Source organism: Kogia breviceps, chromosome 7 (assembly GCF_026419965.1).
Source record: "Kogia breviceps isolate mKogBre1 chromosome 7, mKogBre1 haplotype 1, whole genome shotgun sequence".
Taxonomy (NCBI): Eukaryota; Metazoa; Chordata; class Mammalia; order Artiodactyla; family Physeteridae; genus Kogia; species Kogia breviceps.
In genome coordinates, this window is record NC_081316.1 from 78,845,570 (window position 1) to 78,871,125 (window position 25,556).

Genomic DNA, 25,556 nt, shown 5'->3' on the forward strand with positions numbered 1-25,556 from the left:
GAAGAATCAACATTGTGAAAATGACTCTATGACCCAAAGCAATCTACAGATTCAATGCAATCCCTATCAAACTACCACTGGCATTTTTCACAGAAATAGAGCAAAAAATTTCAGTTTGTATGGAAACACAAAAGACCCCGAATAGCCAAAGCAATCTTGAGAAAGAAAAACAGAGCTGGAGGAATCAGGCTCCCAGACTGCAGACTATACTACAAAGCTACAGTAATCAAGACAGTATAGTACTGGCACAACAACAGTAATACAGATCAATGGAACAGGATAGAAAGCCCAGAGATAAGCCCATGCACATGTGGTCACCTTATCTTTGACAAAGGAGGCAAGAATATACAATGGAGTACATACAGCCTCTTCAATAAGTGGTTAGGGAGTGTTCTAATTTCATAAGAATGAAATTAGAACACTTCCTAGTACCATACACAAAAATAAACTCAAAATGGATTAAAGACATAAATGTAAGGCCAATCACTATAGAACTCTTAGAGGAAAATATGGGCAGAACACACTATGACATAAATCACAGCAAGATCCTTTTTGACCCACCTCCTAGAGAAATGGAAATAAAAACAAATATAAACAAATGGCACCTAATGAAACTTCAAAGCTTTTGCACAGCAAAGGAAACCATAAACAAGATGAAAACACAACACTCAGAATGTGAGATAATATTTGCAAATGAAGCAACTGACAAAGGATTAATCTCCAAAATATATAAGCAGCTCATGCAGCTCAATATCAAAAAAACAAACAACCCAATCCAAAAATGGATGGAATAACTAAATAGACATTTCTCCAAAGAAAATATACAGATGGCCAAAAAACACATGAAAGGATGTTCAACATCACTAATCATTAGAGAAACACAAATCAAAACTACAATGAGGTATCACCTCACACCAGTCAGAATGGCCATCATCAAAAAATCTACAAACAATAAATGCTGGGGAGGGTGTGGAGAAAATGGAACCCTATTGCACTGTTGGTGGGAATGTAAATTGATACAGCCACCTTGGAGAACAGTATGGAGAATCCTTAAAAAACTAAAAATAGAACTACCATATGCCCCAGCAATCCCACTACTGGGCATATACCCTGAGAAAACCATAATTCAAAAAGAGACATGTACCACAACGTTCATTGCAGCACTATTTACAATAGCCAAGCAACCTAATTGTCCACTGACAGATGAATGGATAAAGAAGATGTGGCACATATATACAATGGAATATTACTCAGCCATAAAAGGAAACGAAATTGAGTTATTTGTAGTGAGGTGGATGGACCTAGAGTCTGTCATACAGAGTGAAGTAAGTCAGAAAGAGAAAAACAAATACCATATGTTAACATATATATGGAACTGAAAAAAAAAAAAAAGGTACTGATGAACCTTGGGGCAGGACAGGAATAAAGACGCAGATGTAGAGAATGGACTTGAGGATACAGGGACGGGGAAGGGTAAGCTGGGACGAAGCAAGAGAGTAGCATTGACATATATATACACTACCAAATGTAAAATAGATATCTAGTGGGAAGCAGCTGCATAGCACAGGGAGATCAGTTCGGTGCTTTGTGACCACCTAGAGGGGTGGGATAGGGAGCGTGGGAGGGAGACGCAAGAGGGAGGAGATATGGAGATGTATGTATGTGTGTAGCTGATTCACTTTGTTATACAGGAGAAACCAGCACAACATTGTAAAGCAATTATATTCCAATAAATATTTTTAATTAAAAAATAAAAGTAAAAAACCAAACAAAAAAGAACTTTCTAAAATTATCTAAAAGTCATATAAAAACTATGACAAAAATAGAGGGGCATATCCCCATTTTATAAGCTATGTGCTCTATTTTCCAATTAAAATTGAAAGGGAGAGACAGAATGAGCAAGAAAATTATCTTTCCCATAATAGTATTTATCTATGGGGAGAAAGACATGGGAAGAAGGGAGTGGCTATCATGTTTTGTTTTATATCTTTCTGTACTATTCAAAATTTCTACTTCTATACTTTTGTAGCTTTTTAAACAACAACAAAGGTTATCTGACGGGAAACTTTTGTTTTCAATTTCAATTTTTTTAAACTTATTTTATTGAAGTATGGTTGATATAGAATGTGTTGATTTCTGCTGTATAGCAAAGTGATTCAGTTATTTATATACGTATATTCTTTTTCATATTCTTCTCCATTATGGTTTATCACAGGATATTGAATATAGTTCCCTGTGCTATATAGTAGGACCTTGTTGTTTATCCTTTCTATATATAATAGTTTTCATCTGCTACTTCCAAACTCCCAATCCATTCCCCCCACCCCCCTCATTTTATTTTTTGTACCTACTGTATTTTTAAGTGAATAAACGCTATATTATAAAGACTAAAAAAAAAAAAGAGCAAAGCAGCTGTCAGTCTGTTTATTTGGACTAAGAGTTTATGAGAACCTAAAGTGGACTCTAGAATTGACCATTCTAGACAAGTTGAGCCACAGTGAAATGTGGTTAGAGGCATCTAAGCTTAAGGGGTCTGTCTAGGGATGGTAAACTCCAATTTCTAAAATTCTAATTCATTTTGCTTTCAGAAGAGATATTCATTGGGTTAATTGGGTTCATACAGAGGAAGATGACCTGAATGAATATTGGATACCAAAGCATGTTAGATAAAGGAATTTTAAAGGAACAAGTGGGTGGTTGGCTGTGAAAATTGAATTTGGGCAAATATAGAAACTGACTTCAGTGATTTGTGGTATAGAAGGATAATGAAAATTATTCTAGGAGTAAAACTAGGGAAAGTGGGTTGAAGATATAGGAAAATTGATTTGGACTTACCATAAGGAAGATCTTTCTAACAGTAAGAAAACTATCTGCATATGAAAGGGAATGATCCTAGAACGCAGAGCACTAGCTATACCATTCTTGTTTATGCAAATGCTGGACAATTACTCAATGGCAATATTATAGAGTGGTTTAATCCTCAGACATATGTTTGGATTAGATGACTGTTGAATTCACTTTTTACTCTGATAGTCTGTGTTTATATGGACTTTGGGGTGATGATATAAAAACTCATTTTCTGGAGCTTTCAAAAGAGGACATCATGAACTAAGAAGTAGTGTGGCCTCTGGTACCTTTTTACAAGCTGAAATGATTTGGGCCGTGAATGAGACCAGTATTAAATACATTGATTGTTTTGATTAGACTATTCCTGGTTTTGTATGACTGGGACATCCAAACTTGAAATGTCTTTAATGTTAGAATCATGTATTTAATTCATATTAGACATTATCTCTGGATAATCCAGTTTAAATCTCTTAAATTCAAGGGTGATCAAGCTTAAAACATGTCCACATTAGCTGAATTAACCAAAAACTCCTTCGAAATAGTGTTTAGTGCTTTTCGTAATCCAGAAATAACCTAACTTTTCATCCTTTTATTTCTTCCTTATGTTTAGGGTGGTGTATTCACAGTTTCTGGAACATGTTCCTTACTTTTATGCTTCTTCCTGAAATGACCTAACTTGTAACTGTCGACTGAAATCCTGCTCCTCTTTTAAGGATGTTACTATAGCTCTAAAAGTCAGACCTAGAGGTCACCGTCTCTGAGAAAAGGACTTTCTTCCAGCCAGTTTCCTGAGAGTTCCTTTGACATCCTTGTTTCTCAGGCTATAAATTATGGGGTTCAACATTGGAGTCACCACTGTATAGAACACAGATATCATTTTATCCCATTCTTCTGTGGTCTTGGAATTTGGCCACATGTAGGTAAATATTCCTGATCCATAAAAGAGGACAACAACAATGAGATGGGAGCCACAGGTAGAGAAAGCCTTGAGACTCCCCTCCCCAGACTGCATCTGGATCACAGTGGAGATGATATTCCAGTAGGAGACAAGGATCAGGGAGACAGGAGCTAAGAGGATGACCACACCCATTGCAAAGATGGCCATTTCTGTGCTGTAAGTATCTGCTGAAGCCAGCTTCAGGAGGGCTGGGGGTTCACAAAAGTAGTGATTGATAATGTTCTGTCCTTGATAGAGAAGTTGGAAAGTAAAGGTGGTATCTACTAGAGACACTAGTGCGCCACTGGCCCAGGACCCTATGGCCAGCTGGAGACACACTTGTTGGGTCATGATGGTGGAGTAGTGCAGGGGCTTGCAGACAGCCACACACCGGTCATAGGACATCACTGCCAGCACTGAACATTCTATGCCCCCAACCAGAAGGAAAACAATGATCTGTGTCATATGCCCAAAAAAAGAAATAGTTTTCCTCTTTACCAGGAAGTGGACCAACACTTGAGGGACAATACTAGTAGAGAAACAAAGATCTGTGAAAGAGATACTTCTAAGAAAAAAGTACATGGGGGTGTGAAGTCGACAATCCATGAAGATGAGAATAGTGATGAGCAGGTTTCCAAGCACAGTCAACAGATAAATGATAAGAAAAAGAATAAACAGCAGGATCTGGGTCTGCAAGTCCTGTGAAAGGCCAAGGAAGATAAACTCAGCCACAGAAGTGTGGTTTTCTTCTCCCATTGAGATTTATGCTTGTTTACCTGTTTGGCACAAACAAAAAGAACAAACTTTGGGTTTATGACAAGTCCTGTAGAAGAGGCTCATTTAAAGCTCAATTAAAAAACCCAATTAGATATTTCTAGCTTTTTGCTATCCAGCTTGTTCTAATTGATACTAAGTAGAATATTTTTATTCCTATTAGTTGATTGTAATTTAAATCCACCTCATTTTCCCCAAATCTCCTCTCCCCAGTGCCTCTATGACATTGTTAAAGCCTTCTTGGCTACTTCTGATATGAGGATATTAGAGTTCCTGTGGATTTTATTAAATGGCTATACACATATTATTAGGAAATGACCATGTATAATGTTAGGACTACCACCTTGCATAAAACTGCACCACTAACTGTTCAAAATACCACATATTTAATTATAACATATGCTTGAAAAACATGAAACAGTTTTTGGGCATCAATTTAATTTGACCTCTTAAAAAACAACAAAATTTTCTTGGGTTTAAAAACAAAGCTTTGACATATCAACACTAAGGACCATTCTGTTTGGATTAAAGAATAAAATATTAAAAGTAAAACAATACAAAAAAGGAAAAATAGGTTAAAGTTGTTGTGATATATGGATAGGATCAGACTTGAAAATCCAAAAGCCTTCTAAGAAACCATGAAGGAAAACATGTGTAGAGTTTACAGCATAAACTGAAAGATTTCTGTGAGATAATATCATGAATAAAATTAAAATATAAACTACAAACTGAGGAAAATATTTTAGGGAGACATCAGACAAAAGTTAAAATACTTTATTACATTGTGATTCCATATAAAACACTATGAAAATTGTTGAGTCCAAGAAATAATGGGCCAAGGACATGAAAAGACTATTTACAAAGAAGAAATGCAAATAGCTACTAAATATAAGAAAAATATTCAATATTATTATGAATAAATACAATGACAACAATGAGAGATACCTTTTTCACCCGGGAAATTAGCTAAGATTTTAATAGCAACATCACAACAAAAAATAATAACTAGTATTTTATTGAGCATTTAATACATGTCAGGCATTACTATAAGGGTTTTATATTATTATATTGTCCTGATAACATTATGAGGTAGACAATATTTATCTTATTTTGCAGATAAGAAAACTGAGGCAAAGAGAGGTTAAATCACGCAATTAATAAATGGCAGAATTAATTAGCTGTATAATGTATAATGAAGGTGCAGAGAAAAAGACATTTTTGTACAATGCAAGTGAGTAGGAAAGTTAGTACAATATTTCTGAGAAACAATTTTGTCAAATATATTAAATGACTCAAATATTCATATGCTTTGACCCAATTCTCAATGGTATGGGTAAGGGAGAAATTCCTTTTTTTTACTAGTCCTTTCTCCCCATGAGAAGTAAAAATCTGATTTATAACATTTGAGGATGTTGATTGGTCCATGATTACTACTGGGTAGGATTACTGTGCTTTAAAAGGTCATGCACATTTCTACTTCTCTTCTTCCTGGGACTGGACTGTTAAGTTGAACAAGGTCCCCCTTAAGAACTTTACTTGCTCTATTCTCTCATTTTTGAATAGTTCCTAGGTGTACTCATCATCACTTTGTTCTTGTGTATCATGTTGCCAGCCAGAAGGTAATATGATGATACAATTTGGATTTAAGCCATAAGGGAGCCTTAAATGACTGTAGACTAGACCACATAGCCCAACCCCTGCTTATCAGAGCTCTGAACTTCAGTGACATTAGGGACTAGATTGGTTAATAAAAAGTAGTGTCTTATTTTTCATTACTTCACATTTCTTTTTTATAACTCTAAGGAGAGGAATGGCTAAGAATAGAGTAGTATTAGGAGTTCCTGAATCACCAAGGCCTAATATCATCTACTACTCACAAACATTATCCCAATTTTTAAATCCAATTCTAGGAGTCCATTCTAAATAAATACTCTAAATTACAGAAAATATTCACAAGAAAATACATTTATCACATCATAGTCATGAAATAATGGTTAAAAGCAGACATTCAGACCAATGAAACATAATAGAGAGCCCAGAAATAAACCCATACATATATGGTCAACAAGGTGCCAGAATACATTATGGGGAAAGGATAGTTTCTTCAATAAATGGTGTCAGGAAAACTGGATATCCACATACAAAAGAATGAAATTGGACCCTCATTTCATACCATATACAAAAATTAACTCAAAATAAATTAAAACAACTCCTAGAATAAAATATAGGGAAAAAGCTTCTGGACATTAGTCTTGGTAATGATTCCTTGGATATGACAGCAAAAGCACAAGAAACATAAGCAAAAATAGACAAGTGAAACTACATCAAACTAAAAATCCTCTGCATTCCAAAGGAAACAATTAACAAAATGAAAAGGTAACCTGTGGAATGGGAGAAAATATTTGCAAACCATATATCAGATAAAAGGTTAATATTTGAGTCACTCCCTCTTGCAAAAGGAATCACAACTAACTGCTGGGCAATCAATGACAGGAAGATACTGGAACTCACCAAGGAAGATACCCCACATCCAAAGACAAAGGAGAAGCTGCAATGAGATGGTAGGAGGGGTGGAATCACAAGATCAAGTCCTATAACCGCTGGGTGGGTGACTCACAAACTGGAGAACAAGTGTACCACAGAAGTCCACCCACTGAGTGAGGGTTCTAAGCCCCACACCAGGCTTCCTAACCTGGGGGTCTGTCAATGGGAGAAGGAATTCCCAGAGAATCAGACTTTGAAGGTTTGTGGGATTTGATTGCAGGACTTCAACAGGACTGGGGGAAACAGAGACTCCACTCTTGGAGGGCACACACAAAGTAGTGTGTGCATCGGGACCCAGGGGAAGGAGCAGCGACCCCACAGGAGACTGAGCCAGACCTGCCTGCTGGTGTTGGAAGGTCTCCTGCAGATGCAGGGGGTGGCTGTGTCTCACTGCAGGGATAAGGACACTGGCAGCAGAAGTTCTTGGAAGTGCTCCTTGGCATGAGCCCTCCTGGAGTCCGCCATTAGCCCCACCAAAGAGCCTGTGGCCTCCAGTGCTGGGTTGTCTCAAGCCAAACAACCAACAGGGAGGGAACTCAGCCCCACCCATCAGCAGACAAGCAGATTAAAGTTTTACTGAGCTCTGCCCACCAGAGCAACACCCCACTCTACCCACCACCAGTCCCTCCCATCAGGAAGCTTGCTCAGGCCTCTTAGAGAGCCTCACCCACCAGAAGGCAGACAGTAGAAGCAGGAAGAACCACAATCCCACAGGCTATGGAATGAAAACCACATTCACAGAAAGACAGACAGAATGAAAAGGCAGAGGACTATGTACCAGATGAAGGAACAAGATAAAACCCCAGAAAAACAATTAAATGAAGTGGAGATAGGCAAGCTTCCAGAAAAAGAATTCAGAATAATTATAGTGAGGATGATCCAGGACCTTGGAAAAAGAATGGAGGCAATGATCGAGAAGATGCAAGAAATGTTTAACAAACACCTAGAAGAATTAAAGAACAAACAAACAGAGATGAACAATACAATAACTGAAATGAAAAATACACTAGAAGGAATCAATAACAGAATAACTGAAGCAGAAGAACGGATAAGTGACCTGGAAGACAGAATGATGGAATTCACTGCCACAGAACAGAATAAAGAAAAAAGAATGAAAAGAAATGAACACAGCCTAAGAGACCTCTGGGACAACATTAAATGCAAAAACATTCACATCATAGGGGTCCCAGAAGGAGAAGAGAGAGAGAAAGGACCCGAGAAAATATTTGAAGAGATTATAGTTGAAAAATTCCCTAACATGGGAAAGAAAATAGCCACCCAAGTCCAGGAAGCGCAGAGAGTCCCAGGCAGGACAAACCCAAGGAGAAACACATTGAGACACATAGTAATCAAATTGACAAAAATTAAAGACAAAGAAAACTTATTAAAAGCAAAGGAAAAATGAAAAATAACATACAAAGGAATTCCCATAAGGTTAACAGCCAATTTCTCAGCAGAAACTCTACAAGCCAGAAGGGAGTGGCATGATATATTTAAAGTGATGAAAGGGAAGAACCTACAACAAAGATTACTCTACCCAGCAAGGATCTCATTCAGATTCGAGGGAGAAATCAAAAGCTTTACAGACAAGCAAAAGCTAAGAGAATTCAGCACCACCAAACCAGCTCTACAAAAAATGTTAAAGGAACTTCTCTAAGTGGGAAACACAAGAGAAGAAAAGGACCTACAAAAACAAACCCAAAACAATTAAGAAAATGGTAATAGGAACATACATATGGAAAATTACCTTAAATGTGAGTGGATTAAATGCTCCAAACAAAAGACACAGGCTCACTGAATGGATACAAAAACAAGACCCATATATATGCTGTCTACAAGAGATCCACTTCAGACCTAAGACACATACGGACTGAAAGTGAGGGGATGGAAAAAGATATTCCATGCAAATGGAAATCAAAAGAAAGCTGGAGTAGCAATACTCATATCTGATAAAATGACTTTAAAATAAAGAATGTTACAAGAGACAAGGAAGGAAACTTCATAATGATGAAGGGATCAATCCAAGAAGAAGATGTAACAATTATAAATATATATGCACCCAACATAGGAGCACCTCAATACATAAGGCAAATGTTAACAGCTATAAAAGAGGAAATCGACAGTAACACAATAATAGTGGGGGACTTTAACACCTCACTTACACCAATGGACAGATCGTCCAGAGAGAAAATTACTAAGGAAACACAAGCTTTAAATGACACAATAGACCAGATAGATTTAATTGATATTTATAGGACATTCCATCCAAAAACATCAGATTACACTTTCTTCTCAAGTGTACACAGAACATTCTCCAGGATAGATCACATCTTGAGTCATAAATCAAGCCTCGGTAAATTTAAGAAAATTGAAATCATATCAAGCATCTTTTCTGACCACAACACTGTGAGATTAGAAATCAATTACAGGAGGAAAAAAAGTAAAAAATACAAAACACATGGAGGCTAAACGGTACGTTACTAAATAACCAAGAGATCACTGAAGACATCAAAGAGGAAATCAATAAATACCTAGAAACAAATGACAATGAAAACAAGATGATCCAAAACCTATGGGGGGCTTCCCTGGTGGCGCAGTGGTTGAGAATCCGCCTGCCGATGCAGGAGACACGGGTTCGTGCCCTGGTCCGGGAAGATCCCACATGCCGCGGAGCAGCTAAGCCCGTGAGCCATGGCCGCTGAGCCTGCGCGTCCGGAGCCTGTGCTCCGCAACGGGAGAGGCCACAGCAGTGAGAGGCCTGCATACCGCAAAAAAAAAAAAAAAAAAAACCAAAACAAACAAAACCTATGGGATGCAGCAAAAGCAGTTCTAAGAGGGAAGTTTATAGGAATAAAATCCTACCTCAAGAAACAAGAAAAATCTCAAATAAACAATCTAACCTTACACCTAAAGGAAGTAGAGAAAAAAGAACAAACAAAACCCAAAATTAGTAGAAGGAAAGAAATCATAAAGATCAGAGCAGAAATAAATGAAATAGAAACAAAGAAAACAATAGCAAAGATCAATAAAACCAAAAGCTGGTTCTTTCAGAAGATAAACAGAATTGATAAACCTTTAGCCAGACTCATCAAGAAGGACTTGAAGGACTTGATGAGGACTCAAATCAATAAAATTAGAAATGAAAAAGAAGTTACAATGGATACTGCAGAAATACAAAGCATCATAAAAGACTGCCACAAGCAATTCTGTGCCAATAAAATGGACAACCTGGAAAAAACGGACAAATTCTTAGAAAGATATAAACTTCAAAGACTGGACCAGGAAGAAATAGAAAGTATGAACAGAAGAATCACAAGCACTGAGATTGAAACTATGATTAAAAATCTTCCAACAAACAAAAGTCCAGAACCAGATGGCTTCATAGGTGAATTCTATCAAACATCTAGAGAAGAGCTAATGCCAATCCTTCTCAAACTCTTCCAAAAAATTGCAGAGGAAGGAACACTCCCAAACTCATTCTCTGAGGCCACCATCACCCTGATACCAAAACCAGACAAAGATACTACAAAAAAAGAAAATTACAGACCAATATCACTGAACAATATAGATGCAAAAATCCTCAACAAAATACTAGCAAACAGAATCCAATAACACATTAAAAGTATCATACACCATGATCAAGTGAGATTTATTCCAGGGATGCAAAGATCCTTCAATATACACAAATCAAGCAATGTGATACCCCATATTAACGAATTGAAGAATAAAAACCATATGATCTTCTCATTAGATGCAGAAAAAGCTTTTGACAAATTCAACACCATTTATGATAAAAACTTTCGAGAAAGTGGGCATAGAGGGAACCTACCTCAACATAATAAAGGCCATATATGACAAACCCACAGCAAACATAATTTTCAATGGTGAAAAACAGAAAGCATTTCCTGTAAGATCAGGAAGACAAAGATGTCCACTGTCACCACTATTATTCAACATAGTTATGGAAGTCCTAGCCACAGCAATCAGAGAAGAAAAAGAAATAAAAGGAACACAAATTGGAGAAGAAGATGTAAAACTGTAACTGGTTGCACATGACATGATACTATACATAGAGAATCCTAAAGATGCCACCAGAAAACTACTAGAGCTAATCAATGAATTCGGCAAAGTTGCAGGATACAAAATTAATCACAGAAATCTCTTGCATTCCTATACACTAACAATGAAAGATCAGACAGAGAAATTAAGGAAACATTCCCATTCACCATTGCAAGAGAAAGAATAAAATACCTAGGAATAAACCTACCTAAGCAGGTAAAAGACATTTACTCAGAAAACTATAAGACATTCATGAAAGAAATCAAAGACGACACAAAAGATGGAGAGATATACCATGTTCTTGGATTATAAAAATCAATATTGTGAAAATGATTATACTACACAAAGCAATCTACAGATTCAATGCAATTCCTATCAAACTACCAATGGCATTTTTTAGAGAAGTGCAACAAAAAAAAAATCTTAAAATTTGTGTGGAGACAAAAAAGACCTCGAATAGCCAAAGCAATATTGAAGGAAAAAAAGGTATATGGAGGAATCAGACTCCCTGACTTCAGACTATACTACAAAACTACAGTAATCAAGACAATATGGTACTGGCACAAAAACAGAAATATAGATCAATGGAATAGGATAGAAAGTCCAGAGATAAACCCACGCACCTATGGTCAACTAATCTATGACAAAGGAGGCAAGGATACACAATGGAGAAAAGACAGACTCTTCAATAAGTGGTGCTGCGAAAACTGGACAGCTACATGTAAAAGAATGAAATTAGGGCTTCCCGGGTGGCACAGTGGTTGAGAGTCCGCCTGCCGATGCAGGGCACACGGGTTCGTGCCCTGGTCTGGGAAGATCCTACATGCCGCGGAGCGGCTAGGCCCATGAGCCATGGCCACTGAGCCTGTGTGTCCAGAGCCTGTGGTGGAAAGTAAATTGATACAGACACTATGGAGAACAGTATGGAGATTCCTTAAAAAACTAAAAATAGAACCACTATATGCCCCAGCAATCCCACTACTGAGCATATACCCAGAGAAAACCATAATTCAAAAAGATACATGCACCCCAATGTTCATTGCAGCACTATTTACAATAGCCAGGTCATGGAAGCAACCTAAATGCCCATCAACAGACGAATGGATAAAGAAGATGTGGTACATGTATACAATGGAATATCACTCAGCCATAAAAAGGAACAAAATTGGGTCATTTGTAGAGATGTGGATGGACCTAGAGGCTGTCATACAGAGTGAAGTAAGTCAGAAGGAGAAAAACAAATATTGTATATTAATGCATATATGTGGAATCTAGAAAAATGGTACAGATGAACTGGTTTGCAAGGCAGAAATAGAGACACAGATGTAGAGAACAAACATATGGACACCAAGTGGCAGGGTGAAAGTGGATGGGGGGTGGTGGTGGTGGTGGAATGAATTGGGAGATTGGGATTGACATGTATACACCAATATGTATAAAATAGATAACTAATAAGAACCTGCTATATCAAAAAATAAAATAACATTCAAATATTTAAAAAAGATAAAGAAGAAATTACAATATGTAAATGGTATTTACAAACTGTAAATGGTACTGTGCCATTTACAGTAAATGGTATACCCTACCCCACCATTTTGCATGTCCTTACATTGCATTTCCACATATTTATATACATACATGCTGTATCTTGAAGATAAAGCTTGGATCCTTCCTACTAAAAAAAAAAGTATATATGTATAAGAGAGTCACTTTGCTGTACAGAAGAAATTAACACAACACTGTAAATCAACTATACTTCAATAACATTTTTTTAAAAGGTTAATATTTGAAATATATAAGGAACTCATACAAGTCAATGTTGAAAAAGCAAATAACACAATTAAAGTATGGAGAAAGGAACTGAATAGAAATTTCTCCAAGAAGACATACAAATGTCCAACAGGTACATGAATAAGTGCTCACCATCACTAATCATGACTGAAATGTACATCAAAACCACAGTGATTACCTCATCCCTGTTAGGATGGCTATGATTTAAAAAAACACCCAGAAGATAACAAGTGTTGCTAACAATGTAGAGAAAAGGGAACACCTGTACACTGTTGGTGGGAATGTAAATTGGTGCAGCCACTATGGAAAACAGTACGGAGTTCCTCAAAACACTAAAAATAGAACTACCCTATGATCCAGCCATTCCACTCCTGGGTATATATCTGAAGAAAATGAAAACACTAGTTTGAAAAGATAAATGTTCACAGCAGGATTATTTACAGTATATGGAAGCAACCTAAGTATCCATCAACAGATGAATAGATAAAGAAGATGTAGTATACACACACAAAGGAATATTATGCAGCCATAAAAAGTAATAAAATTCTGCCATTTGCGACAACATGGATGGACCTAGAAGTTATTATGCTTAGTGAAATGTCAGACAGAGAAAGACAAATACTGTATGTTTTCATTTATATGTGGAATCTAAGAAATAAAACAAATGAATGAATATAACAAAACAGAAATAGACTCATAGATATAGAGAACAAACTAGTGGTTACTGAAGGGGAGAGGGAAAGAGGGACGGGCAAGACAGAGGTAGGAGATTAAGAGGAACCAACTACTCTGCATGAAGTAAATAAGCTACAAGGATATATTTTACAGCACAGAGAATATAGCCAACATTTTATAGTAAATTTAATAGGAGTATTATCTATAGAAACATTTAATCACTAAGTTGTACAGCTGAAACTAATAAAATATTGTAAATCAACTATACTTCAATACTAAATGGATAAAGAAAATGTTGGATATACATACAATGGAACAATATTCACCCTTAAAAAAGAAGGAAATCCTGCTATTTGTGACAACATGGATGAACTTAGAAGACATTATGCTAAGTTAAATAAGCCAGACACAGAAGTACAAATACTACGTAATATCACTTATATGAGGAATCTAAAATAGTCAAACTCATAGAAGCAAGGAGTGGTATGTATGGTAGTTGCCAGGGGCTGTGGGGAGGAGGAAATGGGAAGGTATTAGTCAAATGATACTAAGTTTCAGTTATACAAGGTGAGTAGGTCCTAGAGATGTACTGTACAGCATAGTTCCTACAGTTATTCAAAGAACAATTTCCTCTCCCACAATTGTTTCTGAAATTCCACAGCAAATAACTTAACTGTTCTCAGCACTGTCAGCTTCAAAGTAAAGTCTGCATTTTCTTTTTTCTCTTCTCTTGTTGCCTAGGTGTTATCTGAGCACCATTTCTTCTGTACCCTACAAATAATGGTTATCAATTTCAATAATAATAATGATGACAATAATCTTCCTTTGGTACTTACCAAAAGTGGTTTTGCTAGTGCCTTAGGGACCAATGCTAATATATATATTCAAAATGTACAGAAAAGACTGAACAAAAAATATCCAAAATGTTGAGAGTGCTTTACTCTGGGTATGGAATTATAGGTGGCTTATTTTTCTTCTTTTCTAATGTTTTGGTGCTTTAAAGTTGTTCTTTAAAAGGCCATATATAAATTTACAATATAGGAAAAATATAAAAATAGGAAAATCTCAACAGTATTTAACTGAAGATGCTTTAAACTAAAGTCACTTTATTGCTTCTACTTTTAGCCTTGATAAAGTAAGTGGTATAGGACTAGCCATCTTGCTAGAAGCAAATATAAAACAAGGGATTTCCCTGGTGGTCCAGTGGTTAAGACTTCGCCTTCCCACGCAGGGCTGCGGGTTCGATCCCTGGGCAGGGAGCTAAGATCCCACATGCCTCATGGCCAAAATACCAAAACATAAAAAAAAAAAAAAGAAGCAATATTGTAACAAATTCAATAAAAACTTTAAAAATGGTCCACATTTAAAAAAATCTTAAAAAAAAAAAAAACCCCAATATAAACAAAGAATAGAACAGTCACTTTCAGACATTGGACAACAGCCAGCTCAGAATGTAATCCTGTATAAGAAGATTAGCAAAGGTGAAAATAGATTGAAAGCACCCACTCTATATTGGAGAGTGGGGCAAACAGATATGAACTATGTAGGCATGTACATTTACAAAATCTCTCTGGAAGGTAATCTGAAAATATTACAAAATTCCAAAATAAGCTCTTTTTTTTTTCTGAACAACGCTAATTTTAGGACTTTATATTTTGGAAAGCATTATAGATATGCAAAATTTTTGTTTCAAAGGATATTCACATATAGAAATGTTTCCAGAAAAAAACACCTAAAGTCTAACAATAGGTGATATGTTAAATAAATTTTAGATTTCCTACTTAACATAATCTATACAGTACAGAGAAACAGATAAAAGTGAAGATGTCTAGTCATACAGACAAGGGTTGGATCCTTTTCCCCTCATTTCTTAGATCTGTATCCTTGGACAATTTATTTAGCTGTTGCTTGTATGTGACAGTTTCCTACTGTAGAATGAACATAACACCACAACTTCACTGTACAAATGTAAATATTTAATTAAGAACTTAATGGAAAATAGTTTGCTCAATATCTGACAGCTACATTTAAAAAAATGCCTGCTATGGTTATGATAATGATGATGCAACAACCATAAGCCATTAAAAGGTAAGTAGATCGATATTTTCCACAGAAAGATGTCTGACACACAATTGAGTTTAAAAAGTGGGTTACAAAATAACATGTGTGTGTGTCTCTCTCTCTCTCTCTCTCAGTGATTCCTTTAAATAACATCCTTACCACATTGATAAACTTTTAGCCCACAATAAAACTAAGAATCCAGGTAGAACTGTAAAGTATAGGTAAAGAATGGTTATCTCTCTATCTGTCAAAGGTAGGATTTGTATATTTAATGTACATGTGTGAGTATATGTGGGCTGGGGAAGAATGCAGTTTAATCTCCAGGCAGGAAAGGAGATACATGAGTGAAAAAGGAGCCAAATAAGATGAACTGTAGTATCATTTGTGTTCCAAGGAAGGTCATGGATAATTATTCCTTCATATTCTAAATTTTCATATAACTTTGTCAACTTGACTAATTAATTCTCTTTAATACAGAGAGAAAATGAGGAAGAAAAATGGGTAGGAAAAATAAAATAATGGGAAGAAAAGTTAGAAGCAAGCAGGGAGGGGAAGCTGAACATAGAGAACAGGAATCCAGAGATGTGGAGAAAAGCAGCAGGAGGAAGGGACAACAGGAAGAGTTCTATAAGTCTGGCTGTTTCCCCAAACTAAAAGGACAGGCAATGAATCTTTTATACCTCTGAGGCCCTAATAACATTGTAACCAGTATGACTTTTCCAGATATCTTCTCTTAATGACTTTGTCTCACGTGCACACAACTGCATACATGGGAATTATTCCTTGTCATACACACACAACAATACTACATATACCTACTCAATCAGCTTCACAAGCAATATCTCACACAAACACGCAGACATCTACACATCATGGATATACTCACATGAGTATTTTATATTGTTATGTACTCACTCTCATGGCCACCAAATCTGTACCATAACAAAAGGAGTCACAGAGGAGGTACTGAGCCAGTTGGATACTGACCAAGGCTGGGTCATGTGGGAAGCCACCATGCCTGACTTGTATGGGAAGAAGATTGGAGTATGGGGTATACAAGTGATGGCACCAGCAGTGGAGGCTAGTATCCTCCTCCGGACTACAAGGACAGCACTGAATGTAGCTGGACCCACTCTTCTCCATCTGCTCTAACTCATCAAGGGGATTGGAGGCAGCAGTGCCAGCATTCCTGGCACAGTGTACCATACAGTCTGGGTTCCTTCACATCCCCTAGACCAAAAGCATGTTCACAGGCAAGAAGCTCTTGAAGGCATTCCTCAAAGCAAGATTCCTTGTATCCTTCCAGCTCTCTGCCTGTTCAAGGGGAGATGGTGGGACAAATGCAAGCTGGGGGAAACAGTGAAGATCAAAATGCTGACAGCAGAGGGTAGGGGAGAATCAGGCAGAGCTGCTTTTCAATAGCAAGAGGAAAATAATATGACCTCTCTGGAAACAGCCTCATCGATGAAGGAGAAAGTCTGGAAGAGGATTTGGGGGCTGGGATTCTGGAGGAGAAGAGTGGAAATAGGACTGTCTCTGGGAGTCTAGAAAGGAAAAAAATTAATGGACAAGAGCGTGAATGACAAAGTTCATCTTTCCCAACACGATGCTCACCTCTCAACCCTCAATCAGTTTTGCAAAATCCTATAGACGGAGGTCCATCACAAACTTTCTCACTCTCACCAGAGGGCAGAGATAAAGCTGAGGAGTCGTTGGTGAAGGAATTGAGGATCAAGTGCCAGAGGGAGTGATTTCTATAGCCTGCATATCTACTCTAAAGGACATCGCCAATTGTGGATAGGCTTCTAAGCAGTGTCTCCCAAGGTCTACACTAGAGTCATTCTATGAGTTCGACTCCATCCCAAGGCTTTCTGCCCTAATTAATTCAAAGTACAAACTCCAATTCTCTTAGGTCCCAGTTCCGAACAGAGGATTTTCCTTCCAGGGAATATTTAAAGGTGAGGTCCTGAGACTCATGTAAACAGGGCATTCCCTGAAGCTTCAAGATCCCTCAACTTTATTATCTTTCCATCCTCTGAGACACCTTAGGGCACTCTGTGTTGTATTTGAAATCACAGACTAAAGCCTTCAAATCATAAGCACCTCTCTTAAACTTTATATCACTGTCATTCAAATGATGTCAGCAGACATAATCCCAGAGGTTCATAAGTCATCAAAACTTGTGTTTTCATTTATATAATTAAATAGAAATGAAAATGAACAGATATTGTATTAGGCAGATGCCAACTTTCTTATTGAGTTATGCAACTTGGCTGAAGGGCTTGCATTTCGTTTCAATTTATGGTTGTCTTAGTGCCGTGTGATCACCTTAAGTGGTGGCGTTTAATTTGGTTAGTGCTGTCCTAATATCAACATGACAACAGGGTGTGCTGTTATATTAAAGTTGTATACTTTTTACTGAACATAAAGTCAAAGCTTTTCTTTTGTGGAGATAATTTACAGTCAAAAGACAGTTTTGTAGAATGAAACTTTAGTTTTGTTTCACTGATGGTTAAGATTTATATTCAGGAGCTCCAGTTGAAGCTGGGGACAGGACTGTCAAAAAGATTATGGCACACCATCCAGAGTTATCCCTTTGTTTCCTAGCTCTTTCAAAATAGGTTATTTTGTCCAAGAAAAACCATCAGTTCGGCAAGGTACTTTGGCTCTTTTTCTTATATCTTAGTGACTTTTTTTTTTTCAGGGAAGAGACAACAGGAAGAATTGTACATCCAAAGAAGTAAAAAAAAAATCTACGCCATCATGAGATTGGGGAGGTGTCGCAAGAACGAAATACGACTCAAATGTTTTTGTCGATAATAAAGAGAAATTAAATTGCATAACTTTAAAGGTGAATTCAATCTATTGTTTTATTACTAAAAGTGTGATATTCAAATAAAGAAGATGAGTCTTGTGATCTACTATATCCTTGCCAGATGACACTAGAAATGAATATACCATCTTATAAAGTATTGTTTTGCAACATGGAAAACATTCCAATGAAACAGCACAATCATTGTCTAACAACCTTATAAAGGGGATTCTTGAAATGGTTGGTAGTGTTTGCGGGCAATTCCTAAGCCCTCCAATTCTGAATTATATAATTTTATAGGCTATACACACCTATATTTAGTGTGTAGTGACTCCATACTGAAAAAGAGAGACAAACTATGAGACAGACAAATCAGACACAGGTGACAGAATTCCTCCTTCTGGGACTCTCTGATGACCACCACACCCAGCAGCTGCTTTTCATCTTATTCCTGGGTGTCTACCTGGTCACTGTGCTTGGAAATCTACTTCTCATGTTCCTCGTTTAGGTTGACTCCCAGCTTCACACACCCATGTATTTTTTTATCTGCAATTTATCTCTTACTGACCTCTGTTGCTCTACCAACATCATTCCTCAGGCCCTAGAGCCCTGCTATCCAGAAAGAAAGTGATTTCATTCACACATTGTGCAGCTCAGCTTCTACTCTTCTTCATTTTTGGGTGTACACAGTGTGCCCATTTGGTGGTGATGTCCTATGATTGGTATGTGGCTATCTGCAACACTTTGCATTACCCTAGCATCATGACTTGGAAGGTGTGTGTCAAGCTGGCTGTAGGATCATGGACCAGTGGCATTCTGGTGTCTGTGGTGGACAGCACCTTCACACTAAGTCTACCCTACCGAGGCAGCAATAATATTGCTCATTTCTTTGGTGAGGCCCCTGCACTGTTGATCCTGGCATCCACAGACACCCGCACTTCAGAGATGGCCATTTTCTTCATGGGGATTGTGATTCTCCTCATACCTGTTTCTCTAATTCTGGTATCCTATGGCCACATCATAGTGACTGTGGTCAGGTTGAAGTCAGCTGCGGGGAGGCTTAAGCCATTCTCTACCTGTGGCTCCCACCTCATGGGGGCCATCTTTTTTTATGGGTCAGCCATTGTCACTTACATGACACCAAAGGCTTCCAAAGAACAGGAAAAGCTGTCTTCTGTGTTCTATGCAGTGGTGACCCCCATGCTTAATCCCCTCATCTACAGTCTGAGGAACAAGGATGTGAAGGGAACTCTGTGAAAAGTAGCCACAAGGAATTTCCCTTGCAGACTTGGAATTTTCCACTGACAGTGAGACCTTCCTGGCTGCCTACTTGTAAGACTCGCTGAGTTGGTCCCTCAGCAAGACTGGAATATGGTACAGTTTTTATCCTTGGGACTTGTCCGTGGACTCACTCTCCATCCTTTATCCAGCACTACCTTTGTAGAAGAAGAAGGACAATAATTCATGGAGCATTAGGAAGGAGAGTCTGCTTCCTTCTGGTCAGTCTTTTAGTACCAGGAGATTTTTTAAAAATCCCTTGAGAAACACTCCCATTTTATAAACCTAGGAACCTGTAAAATCTATTTGTTTTAAATAATACTATATATTACTATCTATCTATTCCAGATCCCACTCCAACTCCTTTATCTTTCGGTATTTCTGAATCTTTATGCATCATCAAATAACCAATAAATTGACGAACAGTACTTAGTCACTTACTGTGAGCTAGGTGTTACATGTATGTGTATGTGTACATGCAACTGCATGTGTGTTTGAAGTGGAGGAGAAGAGCAGGGGTATGATGAAGCAGAATACATGAGCTCTGCTGTCCTTCTCACACTGTTATTAGAGACATGAGCATCCTTTGGGGCACATCTTTATAATGGTAAACACAGGGATTTGGAAACTAACAAGAAATAGTGACATCTAAGGGGTGGAAGAGTGAGAAGCTATTACCAATCCTAGGCCTAAAGGAGCAAAAGGAGGCAACTGGAACTTGGAGAGGGTAGCTGTATATAAAAGACCAGCAGACAGGAGCTGTGGACTTAGGTATATGGAGGTGAGGAAGCCTCACGAGCTTAAATATTTCAAGCTCATTCTCTACCTACCTTCCAATTTCCTGTTACTGTATTAAAAAAAAAATCCCGGATAATCTCCCCATATGAAGAGTCTTAATTTAAACATATCTACAAAGTCCTTTTTACCATGCAGGGTAAAATACTTACAGGTTCTGGGGAGTAGGATGTGGACATCTTTGTGGGGCGGTTAGTCTGCCTACCATACCAAGGTCAAGTAAAATAAATGTAAAAGAGAAAAGCTTGCTAAACATTTTATAATAGTGCCAATCTGTCTAGTTGTCTGATTGCCACAATGCAAATAGAACCGCTGATCTGCCTTTTCATTTGCAAATTCCTATGGGGATTTCAGAATATGCTGCCCTTCTGGAGCCCTTGCTATGCGAGAGCTGAAAGATACCCTGTGTGGGAGATTGAACTAGTCCTGGTACCTCCCTGGCACACAGAGGGAGAGCCATTTGTAGAGCTTGAGGAGAGGACATGTCTATGGAGTAAATGCTAGCTTATGCTGTTAATTGTCAATAAATTCTTATGAATAGTTTACACAAAGCTATGGTGCCCGTGTCCCAAGTCTCCTCTTTGCCAAGAATCCAGAACCGGACTATGTTCCCTGACAAAATCAAAAGAGGGGCTGTTAAATTTGTTGAGAGATATGTAAGTTTAAAAAGGACAGTTGATTTCATCCAATCACAATAACATTACCAAAAAATCTAGAAAACAAAAAATCTTTGGGTTATTCACAGCAGTTTCCCATCATTTATCCACTTATACTTAACTTGGGATTCTTTTACACTCTTTCTGTCAAGTAACTCTCATATCCAAGGTGTATAACTTGAGATTGAGGTAGTCATCAATGCCAAGTAGTCTTTCTCCAAATGAGGCACAGACCAATTATGGTAGCAGAAAAAGTCCTCAATTGATAGCCCTCTAAACATGTGTACCTTACAAGACAGTGGAGGATTTAAAGTATCTTTTTATTTTCTTTCTTTCTCATTAGAATATAAATTCCATGAGGCAAGAAATTAGTCTGTTTTATTCACCCATGTGTCTTCGGGGTCTAAATAAGCTCTGACACATGCTGAACGCTGCATAAAAATTTGTTGAAATTTTGAATTTGAGTTTTGAAATTTTTGAAAATTTGAAAGTTTGAGTTTAAACTCAAAATTTGTTTAAAAAATGAGTGAAAGAATGAAACAAACTCTACTATTTATTATCATTACTTTATATCATAAACAAAAAGATCTTTGAGCTACCAGTAGAGTTTTTGGACATACAGAAGAAAGCAAAGCAGAAAATTATAAAACGACACGGATGAAGAAGGTCAAGAAAAGTTAAAACAAATTAAAAAGTGGCAAACTAGTGAAACTGTCATCCTTCAATAGGCTGCTAATTTGTGTAAACTAGTAGCATCCTCAGAGACATTGGTACCCCAGTCTCAGAGAATACTGAGCCTACTGAAGTTCATTCATCACTCATGTTCTTTCATTCCCAGTGAAAAGTCCAAAATCCCAGTGGGTATACTGTGGCTCCTGGAAAGAGTAGAGACAAAAGACTTATTTGAGGAACATGCTTTTCTTTCCTTTGTCCTTGCATTCTACCCCCTCAGTTTCCATCTAAGTCAGTCATAGTTTCTGAGGGTCCCGGGCCCTGTGGATGGCCCACCTCAGTGCAGTCTTTACTTCACTATTTCTTCAGCTGCAGATGATGGGGTTCAACATGGGAGTCACCACCCTGTAGGACAGTGACAGCAGCTTCTTGCTCACAGGAGAGGTGCTGGACTGGGGTCTGAAGTATGTGAGGATGGCAGTGCTGTAGAAGAGGAAGACAACGAGGAAGTGGGAGGAACAGGTAGAGAAGCCTTTGCACTTCCCCTTGGCTGAGGGCATCCTGAAGATAGTGGAGAGGATGCAGACATAGGACCCCAGGATCAACAAGAAAGGGAAGAAGATGAATAGGACAGTGGCTGTCAGAGCCTCCAGTTCAAACAGAGAGGTATATTAGCACAGCCCTGTGCGATGACAGGGCGGTTGTCACAGAAAAAATGGTTCACTTTGTTGGGACCACAAAAAGGGAAGCTAAAAATCCATGTGGTTTGCACAGTAGCCACTGGAAATCCTGAGAACTAGGAGGCAGCTGCCAGCTGAGCACAGGCCCTGTGACCCATGATGATTGGGTAGTGCAAAGGGTCACAAATGGCCACATAGCAGTCATATGTCATTGTGGCCAGGAGGCAACACTCAGCAGCTCCAAAGAAGAAGAAGAAGTATATCTGGGTAGTACAGCCAAGGAAGGAGATGGTTGTGTCTTGGAGGATCAGGGTCCCCAGCACCTTGGGCATAAAAACCAAGTTGAAACCTATCTCCAGGAAAGACAAGTTCCTGAGGAAGAAGTACATAGGACTTTGGAGGGCAGAGTCCTCTGTAGTGACCAGGATTATGAGGACATTTGCCATTAGGGTAACCAGGTTAATGATCAGAAAAAGGAGAAACAACAGAGCTTGTAGCTCAGAGGACAGGGCTGAGAAGCCCACAAGAACAAACTCATTGACAATTGTCCAGTTTCCCCATGTTATTCTTCTGCCCAGGATTTCATTGGGCATCCAAGCTCCAGGAAGGTGGAAGTCCCCGTATGTTATTTAGGCCTCTGTTACACCCTTAGAAAGGGAAACTCCTGTGGCCTCATTCTTCAACCTCTTGTTATAGTTGTTGAAGGTCAAACAGCTGTACTTTCCAAAATGTAAAAAACAAGTCTGACTAAGGGATTCACAATTTTTTTTGAAGAATACTTTTTTTTTCAGACTGAACTTTTATTCAGACTGAACTCAGGCACACCGTATGTATCTATAATGTCTCAACTTTTCTTTGCTTGACAGAGGATGTTCAAAGTCACAGCTTCACTTCTTTACTCTTATTCTATCTCTCTTCAGCAGTCAGTGGTGCTAAAAAGAAGCCAGGCCAACCATTTCTGAAGGGAGGGGACTTAATGCACAGAAAAGTGGTGAGGTGAGCCAGGGCATGTTTTCTGCAAAACGGAACGGTGGGAAGGAGAAAGTCAAGGAAAGTGAACCAACAACTACCAGTGATTCCTGAGGAGGAGACCTGAATGTGTCCTAATCTGGAGCAGCTCATACTTGGGAAGAGTTCAGCATATTAGAGACGTCTTCATTTCTAACCTCAAACAATTGCAGTTTAAGCAAGAAGATGCATAATATAGAAGTTGTGGTTTATCTTGATCACTGGGCTAAATATTCTCCATGTGGTTGTATGTGATCAGACAAAGGGAACCCAGACTCAAGATACTGTCAGACAATAGGGAGAATCCAGGTGTGTTCTGTATACAGCCTTTCATTAGCTTCCACTGGTTGACTTAAGTCTTGACTCTCAAGAAATATGAAACAAATTTTACATATAAATAAAGACCAACTCAAATATGCAAGCTTGACTAATACTATTAAATCCTGTGAAAAAGAATCAGAAGGTTTCACCCCTGCATCAATAACTAAGCTTTGAAATTGGAACTGTGAAAATTTTTCTGATGACTATAAACTTAAATGGAGGAATAAATCTAAATCATGTAATATGGTGACTGGCTTATAATACATGCTCAATGAATGCTAAACATTACAATTATTATGATATAAAGCTAAATCTACCTTCCAATATCTACTTCTTATCTAACCCATTGCCCAAACTCACTGTAGTCCTTTCTTTTCAATCCCTAAGGGAAAAAAATAATTTATTCAATAAATATTGATTATCTTTTGTGTGCCGGACACTGCTTTAGATACTGAAGATAATATGTTAGTAAATAAAACAAACAAAAATCTCTGCCTTCATACAACTCACCTTCTAATAGGGAAGACAGATTAATAACAAATTATGTAAATAGAATATATAGTATGTTAGACGGTGACAAGAATAACGGAGAAGAATAAAGCTGTAGAGAAGATAGGATTTAGGGTGTGAGGAGTGTCATAGAAGGTTTCACTGAGATGGTTTTTAAGTGAAATCCAGAGCAGGTGCAAGACATGAAGTCAAGGTGGTGAAGGAAAGAGGAAGGTAAAGAGTAAAAATAGTGAGAAAGATTTATTTAAAAATTTTTGCTGATTCCTATTCATTTTAGAAACCTCAAGTTGGCCATCACTTCTTTTATGAAAACTTTTTTGATACCTTATTTATTTTTATAGTAAGAATGAACATTTATTGAGCACCAAGTAAGTACCAGACAGTACTCTGAGCGTTTTGCAAGTGTTACGGTTGTCTCACAACTACCGGAAGATGTAGGGACTATTATTAGCTTCGCTTTACAGCCAAGGAATCTGAGGCACAGAGAAGTGGAGTAATTTTCCCAAAGTTAGGCGGCCAGCAAATGGCATCAGGATATGCATCCTGGTCAGTCTAACTCCAAGCCATGGATTTGCCTGTGAGGTGACACTTTCACCCACTCTCTAAGAATGGGAATGAATCTGAGCTCACAGGTGAGACTAAGGTGGACCGTTTGGCATAGGATGGAAGCAGAGTTGAAAAAAGTAAGACAATTTCTAGAAGGACAGAGCATGTCTAGGTATTAGCACCACTGGAGACCTGAAATACCACGTTTACAGTCCTTATCTTAGGATAATCATGAATACATGTCTTCATCTCATATTCTAGGTGGTATACTCCTTGAGAGCAGAGATTGTGTTAATCAACTTTTTATCCCAACGCCTTGCAAGGTAGATGCCCAGTAAATTGTTATTGAATGAAGAATGAAGAAGATATGGAAAATAATCAGGGAAATATCTATATAGGCAGAGTGTAGGCACAGTGAGCCACATTCACAAGGAATTTAGACACAAAAGACTACATACATCAACAGTACAGCCTTAAATTTAAAGAGTGATAAGAGTCGTAAATTATGCTCATCATCTTCTTCCTCCCTAACCTCCCTGCTTTTATCTACCTCATTTCAGGAAATGATACCACCTGGCTGTGTAACCCAG

General features: G+C 37.9%; 4 protein-coding genes across 9 annotated transcripts in view; 1 reads left to right on the forward strand and 3 right to left on the reverse strand.

Annotated features, from left to right (window-relative positions):
- Positions 1-25,556, reverse strand: part of ZNF215 (zinc finger protein 215) — a 206,603-nt gene that overhangs the window by 34,345 nt on the left and 146,702 nt on the right. The window lies entirely within an intron of this gene.
- Positions 3,596-4,582, reverse strand: OR2D3 (olfactory receptor family 2 subfamily D member 3). Its single transcript, XM_059068531.1, has one exon. The coding sequence runs from the start codon at positions 4,538-4,540 to the stop codon at positions 3,596-3,598; it is 945 nt and encodes a 314-aa protein (XP_058924514.1). The 5' UTR covers positions 4,541-4,582.
- On the forward strand, positions 18,859-19,805 carry OR2D2 (olfactory receptor family 2 subfamily D member 2). Its single transcript, XM_059068530.1, is given in 2 exon segments — positions 18,859-19,102; positions 19,105-19,805. Coding segments are annotated over 2 exon segments (945 nt in total).
- OR10A4 (olfactory receptor family 10 subfamily A member 4) lies at positions 22,190-23,174 on the reverse strand. The gene is given in 2 exon segments (XM_059070253.2): positions 22,190-22,569; positions 22,572-23,174. Coding segments are annotated over 2 exon segments (906 nt in total). The 3' UTR covers positions 22,190-22,266.